The following is a 21137-nucleotide window of genomic DNA, read 5'->3' on the forward strand; positions in this document are numbered from 1 at the left end:
GATGTATTTTTCCCTTTCAGTGGAGAAGCCAGATAGATGAGCACAGAATTAAAACTCAGATGGACCAGAATGTTAGTTTAGTATCTGTCAGCACAGTGTGTACACCAGCACTCCATGGTTTCTGGCACATCTCTTTCTATTTTGCAAAAGTGGACCAATAATTCTTGTTTCTTCATTCTCCTTAGGGCTATGGCCATCATCAGATGGGTATGAGTTTCATTAATAGAGTTTTTCAAATGAGGTCTCTGCAGTCAGATTAATCTCTAATTGTGCAAAAAAGGAACAGCGAGGTGATCATATCTACTGTCATGTGTTTTGGGAAGACAACAACACTGATGCAAGGAAGTGGTGTATCTCAGACTTATGTAATTACAGACCTTGTATGCAAACCAAAAGTTAAATGTGATTAAAATGTACACACAAAAGTGTTGTAACTGTATGAAGGTTACTAGGCAAATTTATTTAGACTGTGTCCTGTAACAGTAGGATTTGTTTTTCTGTAAAACCGTTCTTCGTCAAAAATGCCAACGTTGCCAAAGTTGAGATGAACTTTGAAATTGTGACCTGTCACCAGAGGCCTCCTGCTTGACCCAAGGGAGAGCTCTTCACCTCCTAGTGCCTCTGTCTCTGGGGAAATAAATGAGTAAATAACTGAAAGCAGGAAGAGGGAATAATCTTCTTTCTTCTGCTGTCCTGGGCAAAAGCTTCAGAAAAAGGATTAAACGCCCTCTGTTTTCAATACTGCCAGCAAGACAAGGCCTGATCTAAATCAAGACCTTTAAGGTCTTTCAAGCAGGAAAGTGGCCTTTTCCTCTCAACTTGATTACAAATGATTGTGGAATGCTGGTAATGAGCAAGAAGGATCCTGTCCAAAGAGCACGTAAGGCAGCGGCGGGCTTTCCTCGCCAGGGAGGCTGGCAGGAGGAACACGCACCTGTGCTCCATTTTGGGCCTGAGAGAACTCTGCTCTCATCTGCCCCGACCTCCCTCACACACCTCTTCTTCTCCCTTCCTCCTTATTTTCTCAGTGCCCAGCTGCACACATTCCAGTTTTGATTACACAAGATAAACTTTCTTACCCTCACTTTTCACTGTGTGATTTTTATTTTCATCCGGCTCCCTCACATTTCAGCCGGAGTTAGGGAGATCTCTAATTCATTTTCTTCAGCCTCAACCTGAAGTACTGTGTGGGCAACTTAACTCATTCCATCAGTGCACCTTTTGCAATGCCAAACAGCATAACAAAGCAAAGTAGGTCACAGCAAGATGGTCCTTTAAAGGCAGCAGGGAGCTGCACTGCTGCCCAGAAAAGCAGGCTTCACCCTTTCCTCACCACACATCCTCACCATCTCTCCCCAGTTGGCACCAGCACATGTTTGGCTGCTTGATGAGCCAGAGGGAAGTAAGCACTAACCTGGAAAAATACCTATCAAAAAATCAACAAAACCTTAAACTGGCAGTGACAACAACAAAAGCAGTCCACAGCATCAGACAGGAAGAGCTGGGCTCTGTGCCTGGTCACTTGTTTAGGAGGACTCTGGAATCTAATCTTCTGTTTTACTCTTAACAGTTAATGATGTCTGATAAGGTATTTAAAGTTGTTGGGTTTTTTTGTTTGTTTGTTTTTGTTTTTAATGTGCACAATTTAGTGTTCTGACTCTACTTTCTCCTTGACAGCTACAAAAAAATAGTGTTACAAAATTAGGAGAAAATATTGTTTGCTATTTCTTCTTTTCCATGCATGGGCCAAGCAGGAATTTCAGCAAATCCCTTCTTTCTTCCCTGTTCAGCAATACTGGCAAATTGCATACCCAAATTTCAATACAGCTGTCCCAATGTGAAGCAAGAGAAAGGTCAGAGGAAAGGCATCTCACGTCACATTTACCGTTCCTGAGAGTGGTTGCTGCAGTTACTGCTTTAGAGAGGAACAAAACTCCATTCACAATCCAGGGGATCATATCACAGGCCCTATGTTTTAAAGTGCTGTATTGGGATATGGTACAATAGTCAGAGATACTGCGATGTGGGTTGTGGCTCCTGTTGCAGGAGCAGGAGGAGTTGTCATCGTGTCACTGCATCAGGTTACATTCCTTGTTCTTGCCAAAGCATTTGTGTATGACTTCAGACGTGCTGTTGTCTCACTAGGATTTATTCAACCACAAAATTTTAGCTGAAGACAGCTGCGGGGCAAAAACCAGATTGCACAAAAATCAGATACCACAATTGGAGTAAATTTGCCCCCAGATAAAATCACATAAAATGCTTTAGTTATGCACAACTCCCTGCTTGCAGTGAATCCTCTTAAAATTTCTCCTGGCTAAATCTATGGCTCTGTGAAATAGAGAAAGCTTCTCCACCTTATCAGGTAATTGTGAAGGAAAACTCGTGTGAAGGTCACTGTGTTCATGAACAGAACAAGCAGTACCCTGGGCTACGTTAAAAGAGAGGTGACCAGCAGGGCATGGAAGGTGATTATCTCCCTCTCCTCTGCTCTCATGAGCTCCATTTGGAATACTGTGTCAAGGCCTGTGGCCTCCAGTGCAAGAAACACCTAGAGCTGCTGAAGTGGGTCCAGAGGAGGACCTGAGGATGCTCAGAGAGCTGGAGCACCTCTGCTGTGAAAAAAGGTCAAAGGAGTTAAACTTGTTTAGCTTAGGAGAACAGAAGGCTCTGAGGAGACTTCATTACAGCCTTCCATTACATGAGATGAGCTACAAGCAGGAGGGGGAGTGACATTTTAAAGTCTAATTGTGATCAGATAAAGGGGAATGGCTTTAAAATAAAAGATAGGTGATTTAGGTTAGATGTTAGGAAGAAATTCTGTACTAGAAGGGCAGTGAGGCACTGAACAGACTACCCAGGGAAGCTGTGGATGCCTCATCCCTGGAGGTGTTCAGTGCCAGGTTGGATGGAGCCCTGGGCAGCCTGATCTGGTGGGTGGCAGCCCTGCCTGCAGCACAGGGTTGGAACTGGATGATCTTTAAAGTCTCTTTCAGCCCAAACCATTCTATAGGTCTGATTCTACCGTTTACATGTGAAAAGCCAGAAGCAGGATGACAGCCATCTTGCAACCTGGGTGCCTAAAGCACTGTCAACACTGTGCTCCCTGGGATCCAGTACTGCACTGCACTGCTCCCGGCTTTGCTGCAGGCACCCTTGGGCTGGTAGCCAACAAAATCAGAAGGAGGAAGGAAGAAGAAAGAGGAGAGGTGGAGGGGGGGTGGAGGAGAAAGGAGAGGAGATAGTGTTCTCCTCTTTTTGTGAGGCTGCTACGCAGCTGCACGGCATAGTGATGCTACAGGCCGTACTGACCGGTTTCCTGCTCTCCTTATCCTGCAAACAATGCCTGGCTGCTGTGGGCCCACGTTGCAATAACCCTCACTGCACTAACTTTTCGTTGCAATAACCCTTTTCTGAGGTTAGCCCTCGCTTCAGGGACCCCCAGCAGCCACACCAGAAGGGCCTCCATCCCGACTGCGACACGTTCTTGCAAAGGACGTGGGGGACGGGGGGGAGCAGGAGGAGGAGGAAGAGGAAGAGGAAGAGGAGGGCGGACCGGCGTCGCAGTCGAGCCTTCGTCCTCAACGCGGATTGAACACGGCGGCCGCCGCCTCCCATTGACGCTGTGCCCGCCCCAAGGGCGCGGTGAGGGGCTCCTCCACTCAGCCCATCCCGCCCCTTCCGCTGCAGAGCGCAGATTGCCCGAGCCCCGCCGGTGTCGCAGCGCTGTTCCCGTTTCTCCTTTCTCCGCACCGAACCGGTGGGTAGCGGGAAAGCGAGGTTCTCTCTGCAGCGGGGGAGGTGTTGGCGGCGGCTCGGTTCCCCTCACCCCTGTGGGTGGGCGGTTGGGGTCCTCGTGGTCCGGGGGGGCTCTGGGCTGCCCTGGTGGGAAGGCGCTGCGTTCCGCGCTGCCGCAGCAGCCCCCAGCCCCGCGGGGAACGGGCGCGGAGTGAGCGATAATGTGCGGGGCGAGCGGGCGGGCGTTGGAATGCGGCCCCTTTAAACCGAGCCTCCTCCGATCCTTTCTCGTAGGACGTTATGGCGACCCTGAAGGAGAAGCTGATTACCCCCGTGGCCGCGGGCAGCGCGGTCCCTAACAACAAGATCACCGTGGTGGGGGTCGGGCAAGTGGGGATGGCGTGTGCCATCAGCATCCTCGGCAAGGTACGGCCGCGGGGCGGCGCGGCGGCTCCTCGTGCTTGAGCACGTGGTGGGGCGGCGGGGGGGGGGGAAGGGTCGGGATGGATGCGGGGGTCACCTTCGCTTCCTGTCCTATCAGCTGGTCCTAGAGAGTTATTTCGTTGCGAAAATGCGCTGAGGCCATTCCCAAGCTCTTTTTTTTCTTTTTCTTTTTTTTTTTCTTTCTTTTTTTGGAATTGATTAAGAGTTTTCTATAACACAGCTGGAGTCTGCCCAGCAGAGCTCTTTTGCCCACAAAGAATGCGGGCAAACCAGAGATCAGAAGGATGGGGTAGGAAACAGAACCATAACTTCGTGATTTTTGTTCTCGTACTTCTCATCTCTGAAGGTACTGGAAACGATTACTGGTGCCTTCCAAGGGCTGCTTGATTTAAGCTGCTCTTGTCTGATTGCATAACTGCCGTGCCCAGAGCTGTGTAAGAAACTAAAAATCAGGGCTCTAACTGGAGGTTGCCCTGCATTTTTTTTTTTCTTTTCTTTTTGGCAAATCTCAAGCCGCTGTCTTTGAACAAAGCAAGGGCTAAATGTGTAAGAGGATCTTCGCCTTTTGCTTTTAGGGAATGTGGTGAATGAATTAAATCTGATTTATTGCTGCCTTTTTGAAAAGACAAGTGGGAGCCACAGGTCTTCATTTTCTTCCCAAGAAGACAAGCAGATGTGCCCAACTCCCTTGGGAAATGGCAGATCTTATGTCAAGTAGCTCACAGGGTTGGCATCGAGAATCTGGCATATACAGCTAAAACAGCTGTCATTTCGTTGGGGACAGTCCATCCTGTAGCACCTCGAGGATGTGTGTGTTAAAGCACCAATTTTATTTGTGGGGAAAAAATGTTGAAGAACTTTCACTTGCTGATACTTAAACGTTGCCAGCAAGAAAGAATAATGGTAAGTAAAGGTTACTGTGAGGCAGGTACTGATGTGGAGGTAACTTTTTTTTAAACAAGTATACGAAACTGAAACGTAATTGATGGAGGGGAAGACCATTCACAAATTACTGCCTTCAAGGGTGGCAGAATAGAAGCCAGGTGAAATGACTGCAAGCTTCATTACAATCCTGCATTTGTGTTTAATATGCTGCTCTAAGCAGAATCATCTTGTGTACAGAAATGTAGTTTTTACTACGTTACTAAAATATTTGTTCCAAACCGAGGGTGAAAATTGGACTTAATCTTTCAGTCTCGAAATATGACATAATGGAGTGAATTTCCTCACAGTTCTGCTCTTCTCATTTTCTCATATGTGTAAATTGCAGTGTAAACCACCTTAACAGCAAAAGCACTTGATCCTTGTCACTAAATCAGATGCAGCTTTGACTTCTGCAAGATGGTTGGCTGCCTGAAATGCCTTCTGCTTCTTGTTAAACTGTGGTATAAAACTTTGTGCCTGATTTCCTACACGTTACATTCGGATACCTTTGGATCCTAATGCTAACACTAAGTTTACTTTATACTTGTGCTATTTCATACATTGTTTCAGTGACGCTACAGTTCCACATCAGTTATTTTTAGCTGTCAGAAACAAGTTACTGATGTTACTGTACTGTTCTGGGAATGGAAAGTTCTTCAGTCTCAAGGCAGCTCATTTTTAAGGGGAATATTTTAAGCTGCTTTTGATGGTGATTGTGCAGACTTCATTCCTGTGTGTGCTAATGGCAGGCTGAATTTTTCTCTAGGCAACACTGATGCAAATTCATGAAATCAGTTCTTGGAGTGATTCCGGGTATTCCCGTGGTTCAGTGGGAACTGGTTCCTTCACCTGCAGAGTCTGGTGAATGTTTGGTGCAAGGTCTGGACTCAGGCCCACATCGTTATGCTGTATATATAAATCACATCTCTGTACACACGCTGGTTTCAGATTCCAATTTCAGTAACTTCTTAGCTTAACACTAGTGTTTTCTATTAGGATTTTTTTAATGTCTAAACAAGTGAGATTTTTAGTTTGCTGTTAGTCTGCAGAGTAAAATTAGTGCTGAGTATGCACTCCTGAAGTTTTCCTCCAGGGACTGATTAACTGTTCTGAACATAAGCAGTTTGCCACAAAAGCAACAGACCGGTGCAATTTTTTTTTTTTTTACATCTGAAGTGAAAAACTTAAACATGTTTGCTGTTAAATGATTTTTCCAAATGAAAACAGTGCATATTGTGCTGTGTTTAAAGTAGCTTAGTTGATACCAATATTTCCATGTGAAATGAGTGTTATCCTTTCATATAAAACTAAAGAGAAGCTTTAAGATAATGCTTTCAGTCGCATAGAAGTGGCCTAATGGGTGCTGTCAGATATAGGTACCTAGGGAAAACAGCTACTAATTTGGTTTTCAATGTAACCTAATGAACGATGAAACTTTAAATTATAGTCGAATTTACAAGGGTGGTTAACACTTCCATCAGAAGATGGTAGTGCTCTGTTTTAAAGCAAGAGCATCTTGCATCCATGTTTCATCATCTTCCTATTTTGAGACCATATAATGATATCTCTCAACTTAGCATATATGACAACAAGCATATATGTTTAAATCTGTTTTGCAAAGCAATACATTGTAACAGCTCTAATTTTTTTTCTGAGTGAATGAGTTTAGAGGGCTTGTTAGAATTCTGAAAGATGCAGCATGTCTTTCCCTTTATAAAAAAAAAAAAAAAAAAAGAAAGAAAAAAAAGAAAGAAAAAGGAAAAAAAAAAAAGCATCAAATGCATAATAGTAGAGGGGTAGCTGTGCACTCACATTCCCCACAGAATGATGGGATAACTTTTTCAGAAGATCTGAACAAGGCTGGCTGGTGCTGAAGCAGCCTGTGGCTCTGTTCTGCTGCATCTCACAGTAGCACCAAGATAGTTTTGTCCAGGTTAGCCTTTGCAGAACAGTTGCTTTCAGATGTAACGTGTTCATCTAAAAGGTAATATAGTTTAAGAAGCAACTTTTAAATGTGAGTTAACAGCTAATAATGTATTAACTTCCTTACATTTAATTATTTCTTCAGGGTCTTTGTGATGAGCTTGCTTTGGTTGATGTTTTGGAAGACAAACTAAAAGGAGAAATGATGGATCTACAGCATGGGAGCTTGTTCCTTCAGACTCATAAGATTGTGGCAGACAAAGGTGAACTTCAGCTTCTTTATAACAATATTCTGTAAGCTTAATTGTATTGCTCATGTAATCAGAACTCTCAGGGTTTGGCATCAAAAAATTTAAATTAACAAATTGGGGTGAGATTTTAGTCTCTCATAATCCCAATAGGGAGTGGCCTTAATTTAAGCTTTCTTATATCTCTTAATGGTTGCTTTACTATTCTTACTGTACAGATGGTAGAAATGAGATTTGGAGGGGGGAGTTGAATGTAATAGAGGTTTGTGTGCTGATACATCAGAATGGTGTATTACATCTGGGCTTGAATGTTGATACAGTACGATGGCTACTTGGAATAACTGTATGAAAATGATGCTGTTGGAATTGCTGATAAACATATTTAATGGTCTTTGTCTCTATGCATGGTTGTAGATTATGCTGTCACAGCCAACTCCAAGATTGTGGTAGTAACTGCAGGTGTTCGTCAGCAAGAGGGGGAGAGTCGTCTCAACCTGGTTCAGAGAAATGTGAACGTCTTCAAATTCATTGTTCCTCAGATTGTGAAATACAGCCCCAATTGCACCATCCTTGTGGTTTCCAACCCAGGTAGAGCAGATCCCTAGAACACCTATGTTTTCTGGTTTTAGAGTATTAGTGATGCTTCATTAATCTTCTCAAATATAATTTCCAATATGAAATTTCTTATCTTTATTTGGGCATCTGCTGTATAGTTGCTAATAGTAAAAATATAAGAGCTCTAGGAAGTTGATATTATTTATTCAGGACTCTTCAAGATTTGTATTTTAAAGCATTTCTAATTATGAATACTTGAATTCTTACCTACTTTGGCTTAAGCAGGAAGTAGCTTTAAATTTCTAGTTCAAAAGGTTTGAATGATTGGGAGATACTCGCTTGTAAGTAGCGTGTAAATCAAACTTCTTGACTGGGGCTTGTCATAAAATGGCTTGGGTTGAAAAGGACCACAATGATCATCTAGTTTCAGCCCCCCTGCTATGTGCAGGGTCTCCAACCACCAGAGCAGGCTGCCCAGAGCCACATCCAGCCTGGCCTTGAATGCCTCCAGGGATGGGGCATCCACAACCTCCTTGGGCAACCTGTTCCAGTGTGTCACCACCCTCTGGGTGAAAAACTTCCTCCTAATATCTAACCTAAACTTCCCTGTCTTAGTTTAAAGCCATCCTCCCTTGTCCTATCAAGGGATAGGATAAGACTGGATATGGCCATTCTTCAGAATGGAGGATCTGCCCTTTAAGATATCAACCATGCTTGTTAAACAGCTGTAGTAACATTGAAGTAAGTATTAATTTAGCTGTAGCCATATATTCAGGAAATAATATTTGCATGCTGAGGCTCATGGTAAGAGGAAAGGGTATAAACTCCGGTATACTTTGTAGGAAGTCTCTGTGGGGTGGTTTTTCTTTGATTTTGCACCAGAGTAAAGCAGCTGCTACAGAGCCCTGGCAATGAAGTGACGCTGCTTTTAAAGCCCCTTAGCAGTTAAAACAATGCATGTAAAACTAGTAAGTCAGCTGCTGTCTGAGTAATTAGGTAGCGTACAAATTGTACTATTGAGTACTGGTATACTGAGCAAGTGACTTTTGTGCAAGTACAATAACATGGCAATTTCAAACTTATCTAAAATTGAAATCACAGATCAAATTGTTCTTGTTCTAGCAAGGCTGAATTCAAACTACAGACTCCTTTCCAGTAGAGCAGCTGTGTGAGACAACTGGGCATGTTGCTTTTTCCAGAATTACTTTGCTTTTTTTTTTTTTTCCACTCGGAATCATGTTCACTAGTTTTACATAGTGCAGCTATTGTAAGCTTCAGAAAGGACTTCAGGGATGCCAGGGTATCAGGCATGTCTAGCTGTGTGCTGGTGTGACCTTTATGTCCTTCCTGGTTTGACTTGCCTGGAGCTGTCTGGGCTTTAACTCAGATAGCACTGCCCACATTCTCTCCTGTGTTTAAAACAAACAAACAAACAAACCCCACCATATTGTTTGCAAGCAGTGAGATAAAACTGTACCACAGAGTTTGGATGTGTCCAGGGGGAATATAGCTGTTAGAGAGACCAGTACTCTATAATCTACCCATAGATTCCTGTGGCCCTGGGAGGAGCAGCACCAGTTGTGGCTATAGTGAGGCAGTGCCTAATGGGAATGCCTCTTATAACATAAAAGTGCAAACTGCACTGAGACTGCGTGCTTTTGTTGCCCAAACAAGTGATCTGTATATAAATACATTTCCTCTGGAGATCCAGTTTTCCTTTGAGGCTTTTGGAGTCAGTATTCAGTGTTGTTGCCTGATTATTATTCTTGCTTGGAGCTATGGATTTGAGTTTTCCTTCAGCCTGCCCCAGCCTTAATTGGCTTGTTTTTTGTCTAAATCTATTTTTAGAGCCACATGCGGCCAAAACATAGAGTTCATTTAGCTTTCCATGCTACAGAAGTAACCACTGCAGAAACTGTTTAATGAACAGATGCATTCAAGAAGTGAACCTGGAGTAACAATAGTGTATATGCATGTAAAGATTCTTTTTTTTTCCACTGTAAGTTGTTTTGTTGCTTCTTGTGGAAAAAGTGGAACGTTCTGTTACTTCAGGATATTGCTTGACTGTTTTAGCCAGAGAAAAATTTCAGTCCCAGTTCTGGATGCTTTGAAGGGGTTTAACTGTAGCTGGCAGAATACTAATTTCTAAAGACCTTCTTTGGTTTTTCTGAAAGGTAGCTAGACGGGTCCTGAACTTCCAGTAGTTTATTCACCTTAGTCCTGTGAATAAATAGACCTAAAATACAGTGACCAGTGAGTTCACTTATGTTTTGAGTCTGCGTGAGAGCCCTACCACTTGCAGCAAATACTTGGTGTGTTATTTCTGGTGTATGTGAATGGTTTAACTTACTATGCATGTTGTTCTTTTTTAGTGGATATATTAACCTATGTCACATGGAAGCTGAGTGGCCTGCCAAAGCACCGTGTGATTGGAAGTGGCTGCAATCTAGACACAGCTAGATTCCGCTACCTGATGGCTGAGAGGCTTGATATCCACCCAACCAGCTGCCATGGCTGGATTTTAGGAGAACATGGTGATTCTAGTGGTAAGGAGCACTATGGAAGTTTTTGTTTTGTTTTGTTTTTAATTAAACAATACAGTACTAGAGGTTGAAGCTGCATGTGTTAAAACTCCTGAACGAACAGATACAGCTGGGCTTGAGTGGCTAGCAGCACTTTGTTGTCTTTATAGTTGAGTTGAGACAATTAAGTCCAGGAAATCCTCCTACCGTTTTTTTCCTTTTTTTTTTTTTTTGGTTAACATCATCGTGGCTGTATAATTAAATCCTGACCTGCAAAGGCCTTTTTTTTTTTTTTTATGAATCCTAAGAACCCCCGTTCTCTTCCTTCACTTGTAGTTTTTGGATTTCCATCATCTATATTGTCTGTAGCAAGGCTTTCCACTGAAAGCTGTATTAGTATTACTATGTCAGTAAATGAGATTGTTGCAAATAATCTAGAAGATTGAAGTAATAAAAATCCCTTTATTTTGTGAATTTCCTCCATGCTATTCCAGTAGAAGCTTCAAGAGAAGCTTCCTTAATTTCACAGTTTAAAATTTATTCAGCTTTTATGTTTATTTAAAGTCTGAAAGGATGCAGCAGAACAGCTGTATGGATGCTGGTACTGCTTTGAATTTTACTGCTGTGTGCTTTTTAAGAGATCCACATTTCACAGTGTCACACTGTATCTGATCAAAGTAGCGTCTCATCAACTACAGTACTAACTGAAGCAGTAGGAGAGGTTATTCTGCTTCACTGTTTCATTTATTTTTGCTTTGAAGTATCTAGGAAAATTCCTAGTGAATTTGCAGAAGCAGGGAATGAATCTGTAAGCTTTTGATATGAAAGGAGATTGACAAATTCCTTTCTTGGTATTCTAAGTATTCAGGGAAATAGAGTACAATTCTTGGAGGCCAATACTCATACTGATCAGCAGAGCAGCAAATGTACATTCAGCAGTTCTTCAGTAAAACTTGTTCTAAAAAGCTGAATAAATAACTCAGATATGTCTGTTTACAGGAATTTGGGGTTTCTGACTTGGAAAAATAGCTCTCTAAACCTTTGAAGGACTGAAAGTTCCTCTGTTCATGTGTAGAGGTGAATTTCAGTGTCAGTACTGAAGTATTCTCAGTATATTCTGACACCCAGGGTTCTCAGAATTAATTCTGGTTAAATGAAGACAAAACCTGCCTCAGACGTTATTGTGGCTCTGGCTGCTATTGTTTTGCTTCATGTATATCCTAGCTAGACCAGGAGCAGGTGGAATTGCTAAGTGCTGTGGAGCTTACCGTCTCTTTCTGTTGCAGTGGCTGTTTGGAGCGGAGTTAATGTGGCAGGTGTTTCTCTCCAGGAGCTGAATCCTGCCATGGGAACTGACAAAGACAGTGAGAACTGGAAGGAAGTCCACAAGCAGGTTGTTGAAAGGTACAGTGAGTTCAGGAATAATATGGATGCATGTAATAATGGAGATGGCTTTTCTGCATGCTGCATCTCCTTTCTATCTCAGCTTTCGTGTATTCAGAATGACAATTTAAATATTGTTCTACTGATTTGAATAGAGAATTTGTTACTTGTACATGGCTTTCTATTTTTCACTATGACAATCGTTCATATGGGGGAGCATTTTTCTTTTTTCAGCTAATGCTGAGAGAACAATAGGGTTTTATTGTTATACATTTAGGTTAACATACGCTCTATACTGTATGCTCTTATGCTGGAATGTGTGATTTATTTTTTTTTTTCCTCTGGCTTTTGTAGTTCTAAAAGTTGCAGTGTGTCATAGGAGTGTGTTTTGTTTTTTTGTAGATAGGGAATATTTGCTTATCTAAGACTTTGTCTTCATTATACTTTGAATGCTCTTTAACTAATGCTAGTGTATTTCAATGTTTCCTTAGTGCCTATGAAGTAATCAAACTCAAGGGGTATACAAACTGGGCCATTGGCCTTAGCGTTGCTGAGCTCTGTGAGACAATGCTGAAGAACTTGTGCCGAGTTCATTCTGTGTCAACACTGGTAAAGGTAAGAAATGTTGGTGTATTGGATGCTCCAGCAGAGTTTTTTTTTTTTTTTTTTTTTTTTTTTTTATGGAAAAACTGAACAGTGTCAGTTAGCAAGGCGGTGAACAAAGGAAGCTTTGTGTTGTTTTTTTTTTTTTTTAAGAACCTATGCTGAATTTCAGGTGCTACAAAGGGAACATCCTGTTGTAATTTTATCTCCTGACTTCTTAGTTCTCTGCTCTGTACTTGTAAGAAGGGTATTCAAATACTGTACTGCCCAGCATTGTATTACCCTTGTGTGAAATTTGCCACGTATGGCATACAGCTTCATTAAAAGAGGCTGTATAACTTTGTGGAAGCCCAAATGTGTTTCCATGAAACACTCCTAGCTAATGTGCTGGAGCGGAGTGCATGTTTATCTATTTATCTGTATCTAGTCTGTGCCAGCTGAATAACATCTTGTGGACCATGGGCTCTGAGCCCGCTGATTTTTACAGCTCCCCCTATAGTCCGAAAAGAGACCTGCCACTTCTACCTGCTCTAATCCTACAGTTTTTGTCAGCCTACTTGTTCAATATAAACAGGAGACTTTTGGAGTTAAGATTTATGAAATAATCAATTTTATTATTGCCGTTTGCTTTAAACCAACTCTTTTATTTTCAAATATACAGACTGAAAACTTTCTGCAGGCTGCAGACTGGTAGTCCTAAGATCTGATGTCAGAAGGCTTCCTGCTGTATAAATTAAAAGCAGCTTTGGAGTTATGGATTTCCATTAGTGATGTAATACTCTTTTGTTTGTGACAGGGCATGTATGGCATTGAGAACGATGTCTTCCTGAGCCTGCCTTGTGTCCTGAGTGCCTCTGGACTGACAAGTGTCATCAACCAAAAGCTGAAGGATGATGAAGTGGCTCAGCTGAAGAAGAGTGCAGACACACTGTGGAGCATCCAGAAAGATCTTAAAGATCTGTAATTCACGTTTTAGATTGCAGCAGTAGAAAAACAGCGTGTACAAATGTGGGCTCTTTACTTGCTATACATCTCTATGGTTAACATTAATGCTCTTCCAGACTGAGCTTTTGTCCACAGTAGCTAAACGTAAGCTTGCTGTAACGCACAGACCTTATGAACAAATAAAGCAACTTTAAGGCGTGTTTTGGTGTCCTAGTGACTTATTTCTGGTATTTACAGCTTATTCTGACTGTAGTGTTCACCGTTAATATCTGCCACCTGTTACATGACAGTGTAGACACATGTATTTTCTAACATAAGGTTAGCAAAAATGTAGTAATTACCTGTGGAGGGACTGCAATAATACAATTTTATTGGAAGTAATTTCTGTAGCAGTAGATAACTTGAAATCCAGATGCTGACTTAAGTGCCTGGGAATTGAAACTTTCCTGATATTTTTTACTGTTGGGTAAAATAAATTGAACTGAAGGTCTGGAAACCTGCTATGAAAAATATTTCTGTAGATATCCTGAAGTTTTATTACCTAAATTGATGCTTTTTACTTTTCAGAGTAGATACTAACTATAAAATAATGAAAAGACTAAGTTGCTGAGAATGACATAACTTCATTCGCTCTTGCTCTGACCAATATATCTCAAAAATGAATGGTGTAGGGACTTAGAAAATGAAGGATGCTCACTGATGCAATTCCTCACTGTTCCCTTGTTGCCGTTCCCAGAGAGGAGATCAGTGCCTGCTTCACTGCTCCCCTTGTGAGGAAGCTGTAGGCCACCAAGAGACCTCTCTCCTCTGTGCTGAACAAACTAGGGGAACTCTGGTGCTCCTCATGTCTTTCCTTTAGACACTCCTTTGGACACTCTAATGTTATGTCCTTAAGTTGTGGCACTGAAAACCACACATGAGACTTCAGGTGAGGCTGCACTCCCTGGAGAGCTGGGCAATTTCTTCTCTTTGTCGATTAGCCATGTTGTGCTGTTCATTTGGCCCTTTTGACTGCCAGGACAGCTGTATTCAGAAAGATAAAACTCAGGCTTAATACTGTATTGCTTGTCTGAGGCCTGGGAGGCAGTTGTGAGTGTCCAACCAGTATGTTTTATTATGTGATGTTAGACTCTCCTCTGGTACTGAGAGTTTTGTAAATGTGTGATGGGGAAGGTCTTTCCCTTACTCATTTTTCCTCTTTAATTTTTGAAGTGAGAATCCACGTTACATTTTTGATTGCTTAGTGATCCTTTGATGCCTAAATGAAAAATCCATAAAAACCAAATGCATTCTAGTATAAAGTCCACAGCATGTTTAGTGGGTTAACTGCATAGATCCTTTTCCACTTTGTTCATACTTGCACCGTTCTCGGTTAACAATATAATTCAAAGCTATGTTGTGGTACTTCACTTTTTTTTAGGATTCTTAAGGCTGGTGTGTGTGAAGAGGCATCAGCTGTCTCAGAGGACGGAGAGTGGGCAGTTTTCCCTTCTGTCTGTGAATCTTGATGATTCTTGAAGTTCTCAGCTGCCATAAAACTGAGTTTTGTCCCTGACTAAATCAGCATGCAATCCTCACTCATCAAAGAGCAGAGTCTTACTTTGTGTTCTGAGATCAGCAAACCAATACCTCAGGTTGTGATGCCTTGAAATTAACACGGGAATCACTGCCTGAGCTGGGAAGCTATTGTCACCCTAGTGTCTGTCTGTTCAAAACTATCCTCAGGTTATTTTTTTTTTTTTTAGTGATCACAAATTCAACATTAACACAACATCTTTTGTGCCTTGTCATTAAATAGTCAGAGAGCTAAAGACTGTCCCAATCACAAGAAGGTGTAGTCTGTGACAAAATAGAGTGGCTGTATATAAAGAAGAAAATTAAAAGAATGAGGAAATCTCATCGGTCTGCAAGATGAGCAGTTTTCTTAACACTCTAACTACTTATTTCTACTTCTGGGGAGATGATGTCACAAAGGAATATTCCAAGAAATAACAATAAAATGGCCTTGTGTGCATTATGGGTGGGATTAGTTCAATGTTGTTAAATATCAATAACTTATCTCAGCCTAGGGGTTTTCAGATTTTATTAATAAACTTTTCAGATTATTTTTGGCATTACTGATATTTGTAAGTAGTATGCAAGTACATTAATAATTCTATAATTATTTTTTGTTAGGATTCTTATCACGTAATCTTGTATCTTCATAGCAGTTGGATGGCTGTAGAAAAGCTTCCCCACATATGCTTCCACAATAGCAGACTATCACTTTCTGTCACTGTTCATCTGTAATTGAAACTTATAGCAAACATAAAAATTCCTTAATGACTTTATTGCATTAGTTTTCACCTAACAGATGCTTGTGGCTTTTGAACATAGCAGACTCCTGCTTATCTTGTATATGTTTTGCTTTTAAAGCCCTGTAGATACATGAACTTTGCTCCTGTGAAAGGCAATGCAGGTCTTTAAACGCATTCCTATGTATCAAGGGGTATCTTGACCTAAGAGAAAACATCATGGTGCTGTTGGACTTTATGTCGAAGTAAGCAGGAAACGGTGTATGCAAAGCACTGCAGAACTCTTCAGAAAGCATTGAGGACAACTTGCTTGACTCTCGTGAGGTAAGAGCAGTAAGGTTTTGATTGCTGTAAGGACCTAGGCTCCCTGTATTTGCAGGTTTATAGCTAGAGTACAGAACAGAAAGTCAGTCTCACTGCTCTGTAAATGTCAGACAAGACATGAGGAAATACCACTGGAAAATGGAGAGAGGAGGGATATTATTGGCATGGTGGTACCAGAAGACCAGAATGTTGTCCTCCATGTTACACTTAACATTGAATACATGCTTATTACCACTGTATTTGTAACATAGATTTACAAATAAAATAAATGCTAAGGAGAAAGAGCTTGAATTTTTCTATCTGCACATTCAAACCTTTGAGGTAAGTGGGTATGCAAACATTAACTATACTGCAATTATTTTTTGTTAGGAGGCTTGTCACATAGTCTTGTAATCTTCACTACAGTTGCTGTAGAATAGCTGCTTCTTATATGCTTACAGAACAGCAGACTATCACCTTCCGTTACTCAGATATCCTTTGCATCCTTTATTTATAAGTCCATATAGCAAGAAACTGTGCAAGCTTAGTAAAGCTCACTGATGTTTGTGGTAATCGGCCATCACCTAAGCAAGAAGTGGGCTTGTTCTGAGCTCACCTGCAGTGTTCTATTAGCTTCTCCTTTAGTAGTCAGAGGACAAAAAGAGGTCAGAGAGTTGGTGGCAGGATTAAACAGTGGAATGGTGTTCAACAGAACATATAGGTAGGTATAGAGTTTTTTCCTAGACTGGTAGTGTTTACATGACTTTTATAGAATCTAACTTAGAATTGTGTTTTGTGATAAGTAGGTGACTTGTGTCCTCAGCTGCTCATCAAATTGCTGTTATCACTGTGTTGATACAACTCACATCAGCTTTATGCTGCAACTAAATGCTACTTTCTTCAATTTACAGATATAAATCATTACAATTATGTTGCACATTCCCAGTAATATATAACCACAGAACTTTCACTAGTGTCAGTGTGATTAGGAGCCCCAAAATATTTAAGAGCCCCATCCTTTTATTGTGGCCTAGATTGACACACTGCCATAGCATAACAGGGCCTCTCAGGACAATGTCTAATTTTTGGTATTTCTTTATCTATGAGTAGTTCTCCTTTAATTCATGTCTCTGAGCACAATCTTAAGTAAGTCAAAACTTTCAAAGCTTTCCAGAGATTACAATAGTTAGGGTCTTTCTAAAACCCACACCAACCACGGTGGTGTACTCCATTTCTATAAACGATTTCCTGTGATGCCATTGGTTTGTGAGTCATTCTATGCAAGCAAAAAAGTCATGCAAATCATTAACTTAGATGGTTTACTGGAGAGGTCAGGCTCACAAGGCTTGGATTTGTTCAGTGTCTGAAATGAGTAATTTACCTGCAAACATAAGCAACAATGCACAATATGGCCCAGGTACTGGATGTGCAAACTGATTTTTATGCAAATATTTTCTCCCTTATGCTCTCCTCTTTAAGAGCTCTTCAAACCCTACTTAGTTGTGTTTACACACTCAACATCTGAGGTAAAAAAAAATAATCCAGAAAATCTGTCAAAACAGAGTGAAGGTGGATACCTATCAGCAGGAACTTCTGGAAGGTAATATCTGTAATTCTTGCGTAGTGGGATGTACTAAGTGAAAATGCAAAGGGAATAAAAAAGACATTTTTTTCTGAGGTACATTTTCTATCTGCACGGCCAGTTCCACATTTCAGGCAATGATACAGGAATGCTATGATTTCCAAAGCCTCTGTTCATTCAGCCATCTCCAATGGTGTCACTGGGAATGTGTAGACATGAGCAGTACACCTTAGAATTATATCAAACTCATTTTCCTACTCACATATAGCAGTAGAGTAGTGGCTGATACACTCAGACTAAAGATCAGTTTGGGAGATTATTTGTTGTTGAGCTTCTGTTCATTATATTGAATTTGTTTTTCCAGTGGTGAATAGTCTTGCATTAGAAGGAAATAAGTATTCTTTAAAATGACTTCTGTACTGGGCTGATTCTAAATGCTCTGGTATATATATATATATACTATATAATATATATAATTACTATTATTTTTTTGAAAGATAAGAGTCAGAAGAATAAACAGAAACAAATCTTTGGACATGCAGCAAGGGCATTCAAAGTCAATAGTGTGGATCTTAAGGAGACAAAAAAGAAGACCGTACTCATGGGTAGTGCCTATATTCCACTTAGAAGAATTTATGTTCATAAGGATCATTGAATATGGTTAAATTTCAGCAAGTATCTTAATTCTGATCATGGGACAACCCTTTTTTTTTTCTTTCTTTCTTTTTTTTTTTTTCTCTGATTAAGTTCTTACTATGCCATAGCTGAGTGAATGGAAAGGCCTCTTTCAGCACCACATCTCTGAGTTTGCAGAACAGTCTTCCAAAGCACAGAAAGCTGGGCAAGCCATTGTTTGCAGACAGAGAAGTAAAATAATGCACTCCTGCCTGCTTGAGAAGATACAGATAAACTCTGTGAAACCGAGCTGCTAGCTCTGATAACAATTCTTTCAATGTCACACAAGATAAAAGTGTAAGAACTCAGAACTACCCTGAGCTGTGTTTGTACATCTCTGAAAGTATTTGTGTCTTTGTCCATGAGTTTGCATCCTAGATGGGAGCACAACACCCTGTACAGTAGAGAGCTCACTTTATTAAATATCCTCTAATATCCTCTCATTGCTCTTCTTTTCCCTTCTTCCCTGTGCACCTCAGCCTGAGGCAGGGGCTTTTCTTCCAGACAAAGATCCCCCATTTTGCTGACTGTGTTGTGATTCTGTTTCCACAGTGTTTAGAAAAACTAAGGTTTGTCATGAACAAAGATTTTGTCAGAAGAATTAAACAGCCTTTTGTCAAAAGCAAAACAATACAGTAGACACTGGAGAACTCCTGTTAATACCATCAGTGCCACCTACTGCTCAGTTTCCAGAGTACAGCTTGTGCATGTAACTAATGCTACAAACCTGTACAATTTAACCCCATGTTTATGAACATTTTTAATATCTATATATAATTTATTTCTACAGCTGACCCAGGTGCACTTTTCTCATTATAAACTCAGTCAATAAACAGTATTGACTGCTTCTTCCCCAACATGCTCTTTTCACAGCCAGAGAGGCTGAAATTGATTTTCCAACCTTCTTGAGATGGTTCTACAGGAGGGACTGAGGGGTCCCAAACAGGAGGAGTTAGATTAAAGCCAGTAGAGATGACAACATCCTGGGATGTAACCGTTTCAAAAAGAGCTTTATGTGGGGCAGAGTGCTCCCGTCTGCCTATTATCCCTGCCTGTCAATATCCAGAGAACTGTAGGAAATTTAAAAACAAAACAACACACTGTGCAGTTTCTCTCAAAGACTTTTCAGACACAGCCTTCTTATTGTCCAAGATCTTGCAAGTGAGAACAGTTCATGTCCACAAGCTGACTGAGAACATGGTGCAGCTGCCTATGATGCCAGGCCAGACTGAGTCATGTTGTATAACACATTACCTGAGTTTGTGTACTTTGGTGATAACAGTAGTATGGGAACATAAAGACTGGACTCAAAACCAGTTTCAGTTTTGTGGAAAGTATTTTTATAAACTATTATTTTGTGTAGGTTTCCATTTTTCCAATTCAGCAGTTGTCATTTTTGTTATATTACAGAAGAAGAAAAAAATTCCAAAAGTACTGCACTTGGGTAAGGGCAACCCCAGACATATGTGCAGACTGGGAGAACAACTTCTTGAGAGTAACCCTGCTGAGAAGGATTTAGGAGTCCTGGTAGATGAAAACGTTAACATGAGCCAGCAGGGTGCGCTTGCAGCCCAGAAGTGCAATGGTATCCTGGGTTATATTAGAAGAGGGAGTGTCAGCAGGCGACTGTCCCTCCCTGCCTTCTTGACACCCTATCTGGAGTATTGTGTCCAGGCTTGGGGCCCCCAGTACAGGAAAGATGTGGAGCTTTTGGAGAAACTCCAGAGGAGGACCAGGAAGATGATCAGAAGGCTGGAGCACCTCTCCTATGAAGACAGGCTGAGGGAGCTGGGCTTGTTCAGTCTGGAGAAGAGAGGGCTCGGAAGAGACCTCATTACAGCCTTGCAGTCTTTAAAGGGAGATTATAAACAGGAGGGTAATCAACTTTTTACACAGGTGAATATCGATAGGACAAGGGGAAATGTTTTTAAATTAAAGGAGAGGAGATTTAGACTCGATGTCAGGGGAAAGTTTTTCACAGAGGGTGGTGAGGCAGTGGCACAGGCTGCCCAGAGAAGTTGTGGGTGCCCCATCCCTGGAGGTGTTCAGGGTCAGGTAGGATAAGGCCCTGGGTAGCCTGATCTAGTGGGTGGCAACCCTGCCCACAGCTGGGGATAGGAATCAGGTGGGCTTTAAGGTCCCTTGCAGTCCAGGCTATTCTAAGCTTAGTGATTTCTTATCTCTACAACAAAAAATGGCACATTCTTCTAGTGTTAGCACTGTCCACTTTTCACCACTTGCCTCTCAGTGCACTTTGCATGGAGGATAGGCAGTGACTTTGTTCCTTTCTGCTCCTGGGGACTGCCCCCCCTCCCCCACTGCATATGCTGTAGATTTGCCCATTCTTACTGACAGAATACAACCTTTCTCCTGGAGAGCTGTTTTCTTTCTGTAGGATCACAGGTACCGGCATTAAAGAACTTCTAAAGAACTTCTCTACTGTGAGGGTAATGGAGCACAGGCACAGGCTGCCCAAAGAGGTGGTAGAGTCTCTGGAGATATTCAAAAGCTGTCTGGACATCTACCTGTGCCACCTGCTGTAGAGATCTGCTTTAGCAGGAGGTTGGACTTGATCTCTAGAGATCCCTTCCAACCCCTGCAATTCTGTGATACTCTGTGAGCTGATGATCCTTGCAAACCCACTTGCCAAGGCTAAAGGAGTTCTACCATCTTTTGCCAACCCTAAAAAGTGAAAGCTCAAACTACAAAAAAAAAAAAAAAAAAAAAAAAAAAAAAAAGCTGAAAAAACCTGGAAAACCTGAAAAACTCAGATTATACGAAAACCTTAAACATTTTATTACTTCGACCTCAGTTCACTGTTCACATGTCTTTTAAGCCTGTTACAACTGCTGAATGCCTGGGGGCAGCGGACTGCCATCGTTCATCTGCCACCAGTCAGTACCCCCGCGATTCCATTGCAAGCTGACGCTCTATCCTGACATGGCGGCCGGGCTATCGCGCCGCGCGCCGGCCGTTGGAAGGCGGGAGGCGGGCGCCT

At 41.5% G+C, this 21137-nt stretch overlaps 1 protein-coding gene across 1 annotated transcript; it reads left to right on the forward strand.

Moving 5' to 3' along the window:
• The first annotated feature begins 3600 nt into the window (after window positions 1–3600).
• LDHB (lactate dehydrogenase B) lies at window positions 3601–13485 on the forward strand. The gene is made up of 8 exons (XM_031597153.2): window positions 3601–3760; window positions 4033–4164; window positions 7175–7292; window positions 7692–7865; window positions 10205–10378; window positions 11641–11758; window positions 12229–12352; window positions 13137–13485. The coding sequence occupies exons 2-8, from the start codon at window positions 4039–4041 to the stop codon at window positions 13302–13304; spliced, it is 1002 nt and encodes a 333-aa protein (XP_031453013.1). The 5' UTR covers window positions 3601–3760; window positions 4033–4038; the 3' UTR covers window positions 13305–13485.
• Window positions 13486–21137: the final 7652 nt, after the last annotated feature.

The sequence above is a fragment of the Phasianus colchicus genome, chromosome 1 (assembly GCF_987193195.1).
Source record: "Phasianus colchicus chromosome 1, bPhaCol1.hap1.1, whole genome shotgun sequence".
Lineage (NCBI taxonomy): Eukaryota > Metazoa > Chordata > Aves > Galliformes > Phasianidae > Phasianus > Phasianus colchicus.

Excerpts from the sequence above, each read along its gene's own strand:
- LDHB (XM_031597153.2), top strand. The coding sequence starts at position 4,039 with ATGGCGACCCTGAAGGAGAAGCTGATTACCCCCGTGGCCGCGGGCAGC. Across the intron at positions 10,379-11,640 it reads AGAACATGGTGATTCTAGTG|TGGCTGTTTGGAGCGGAGTT; the intron begins GTAAGGAGCACT and ends TTTCTGTTGCAG. Across the intron at positions 12,353-13,136 it reads CTGTGTCAACACTGGTAAAG|GGCATGTATGGCATTGAGAA; the intron begins GTAAGAAATGTT and ends TGTTTGTGACAG.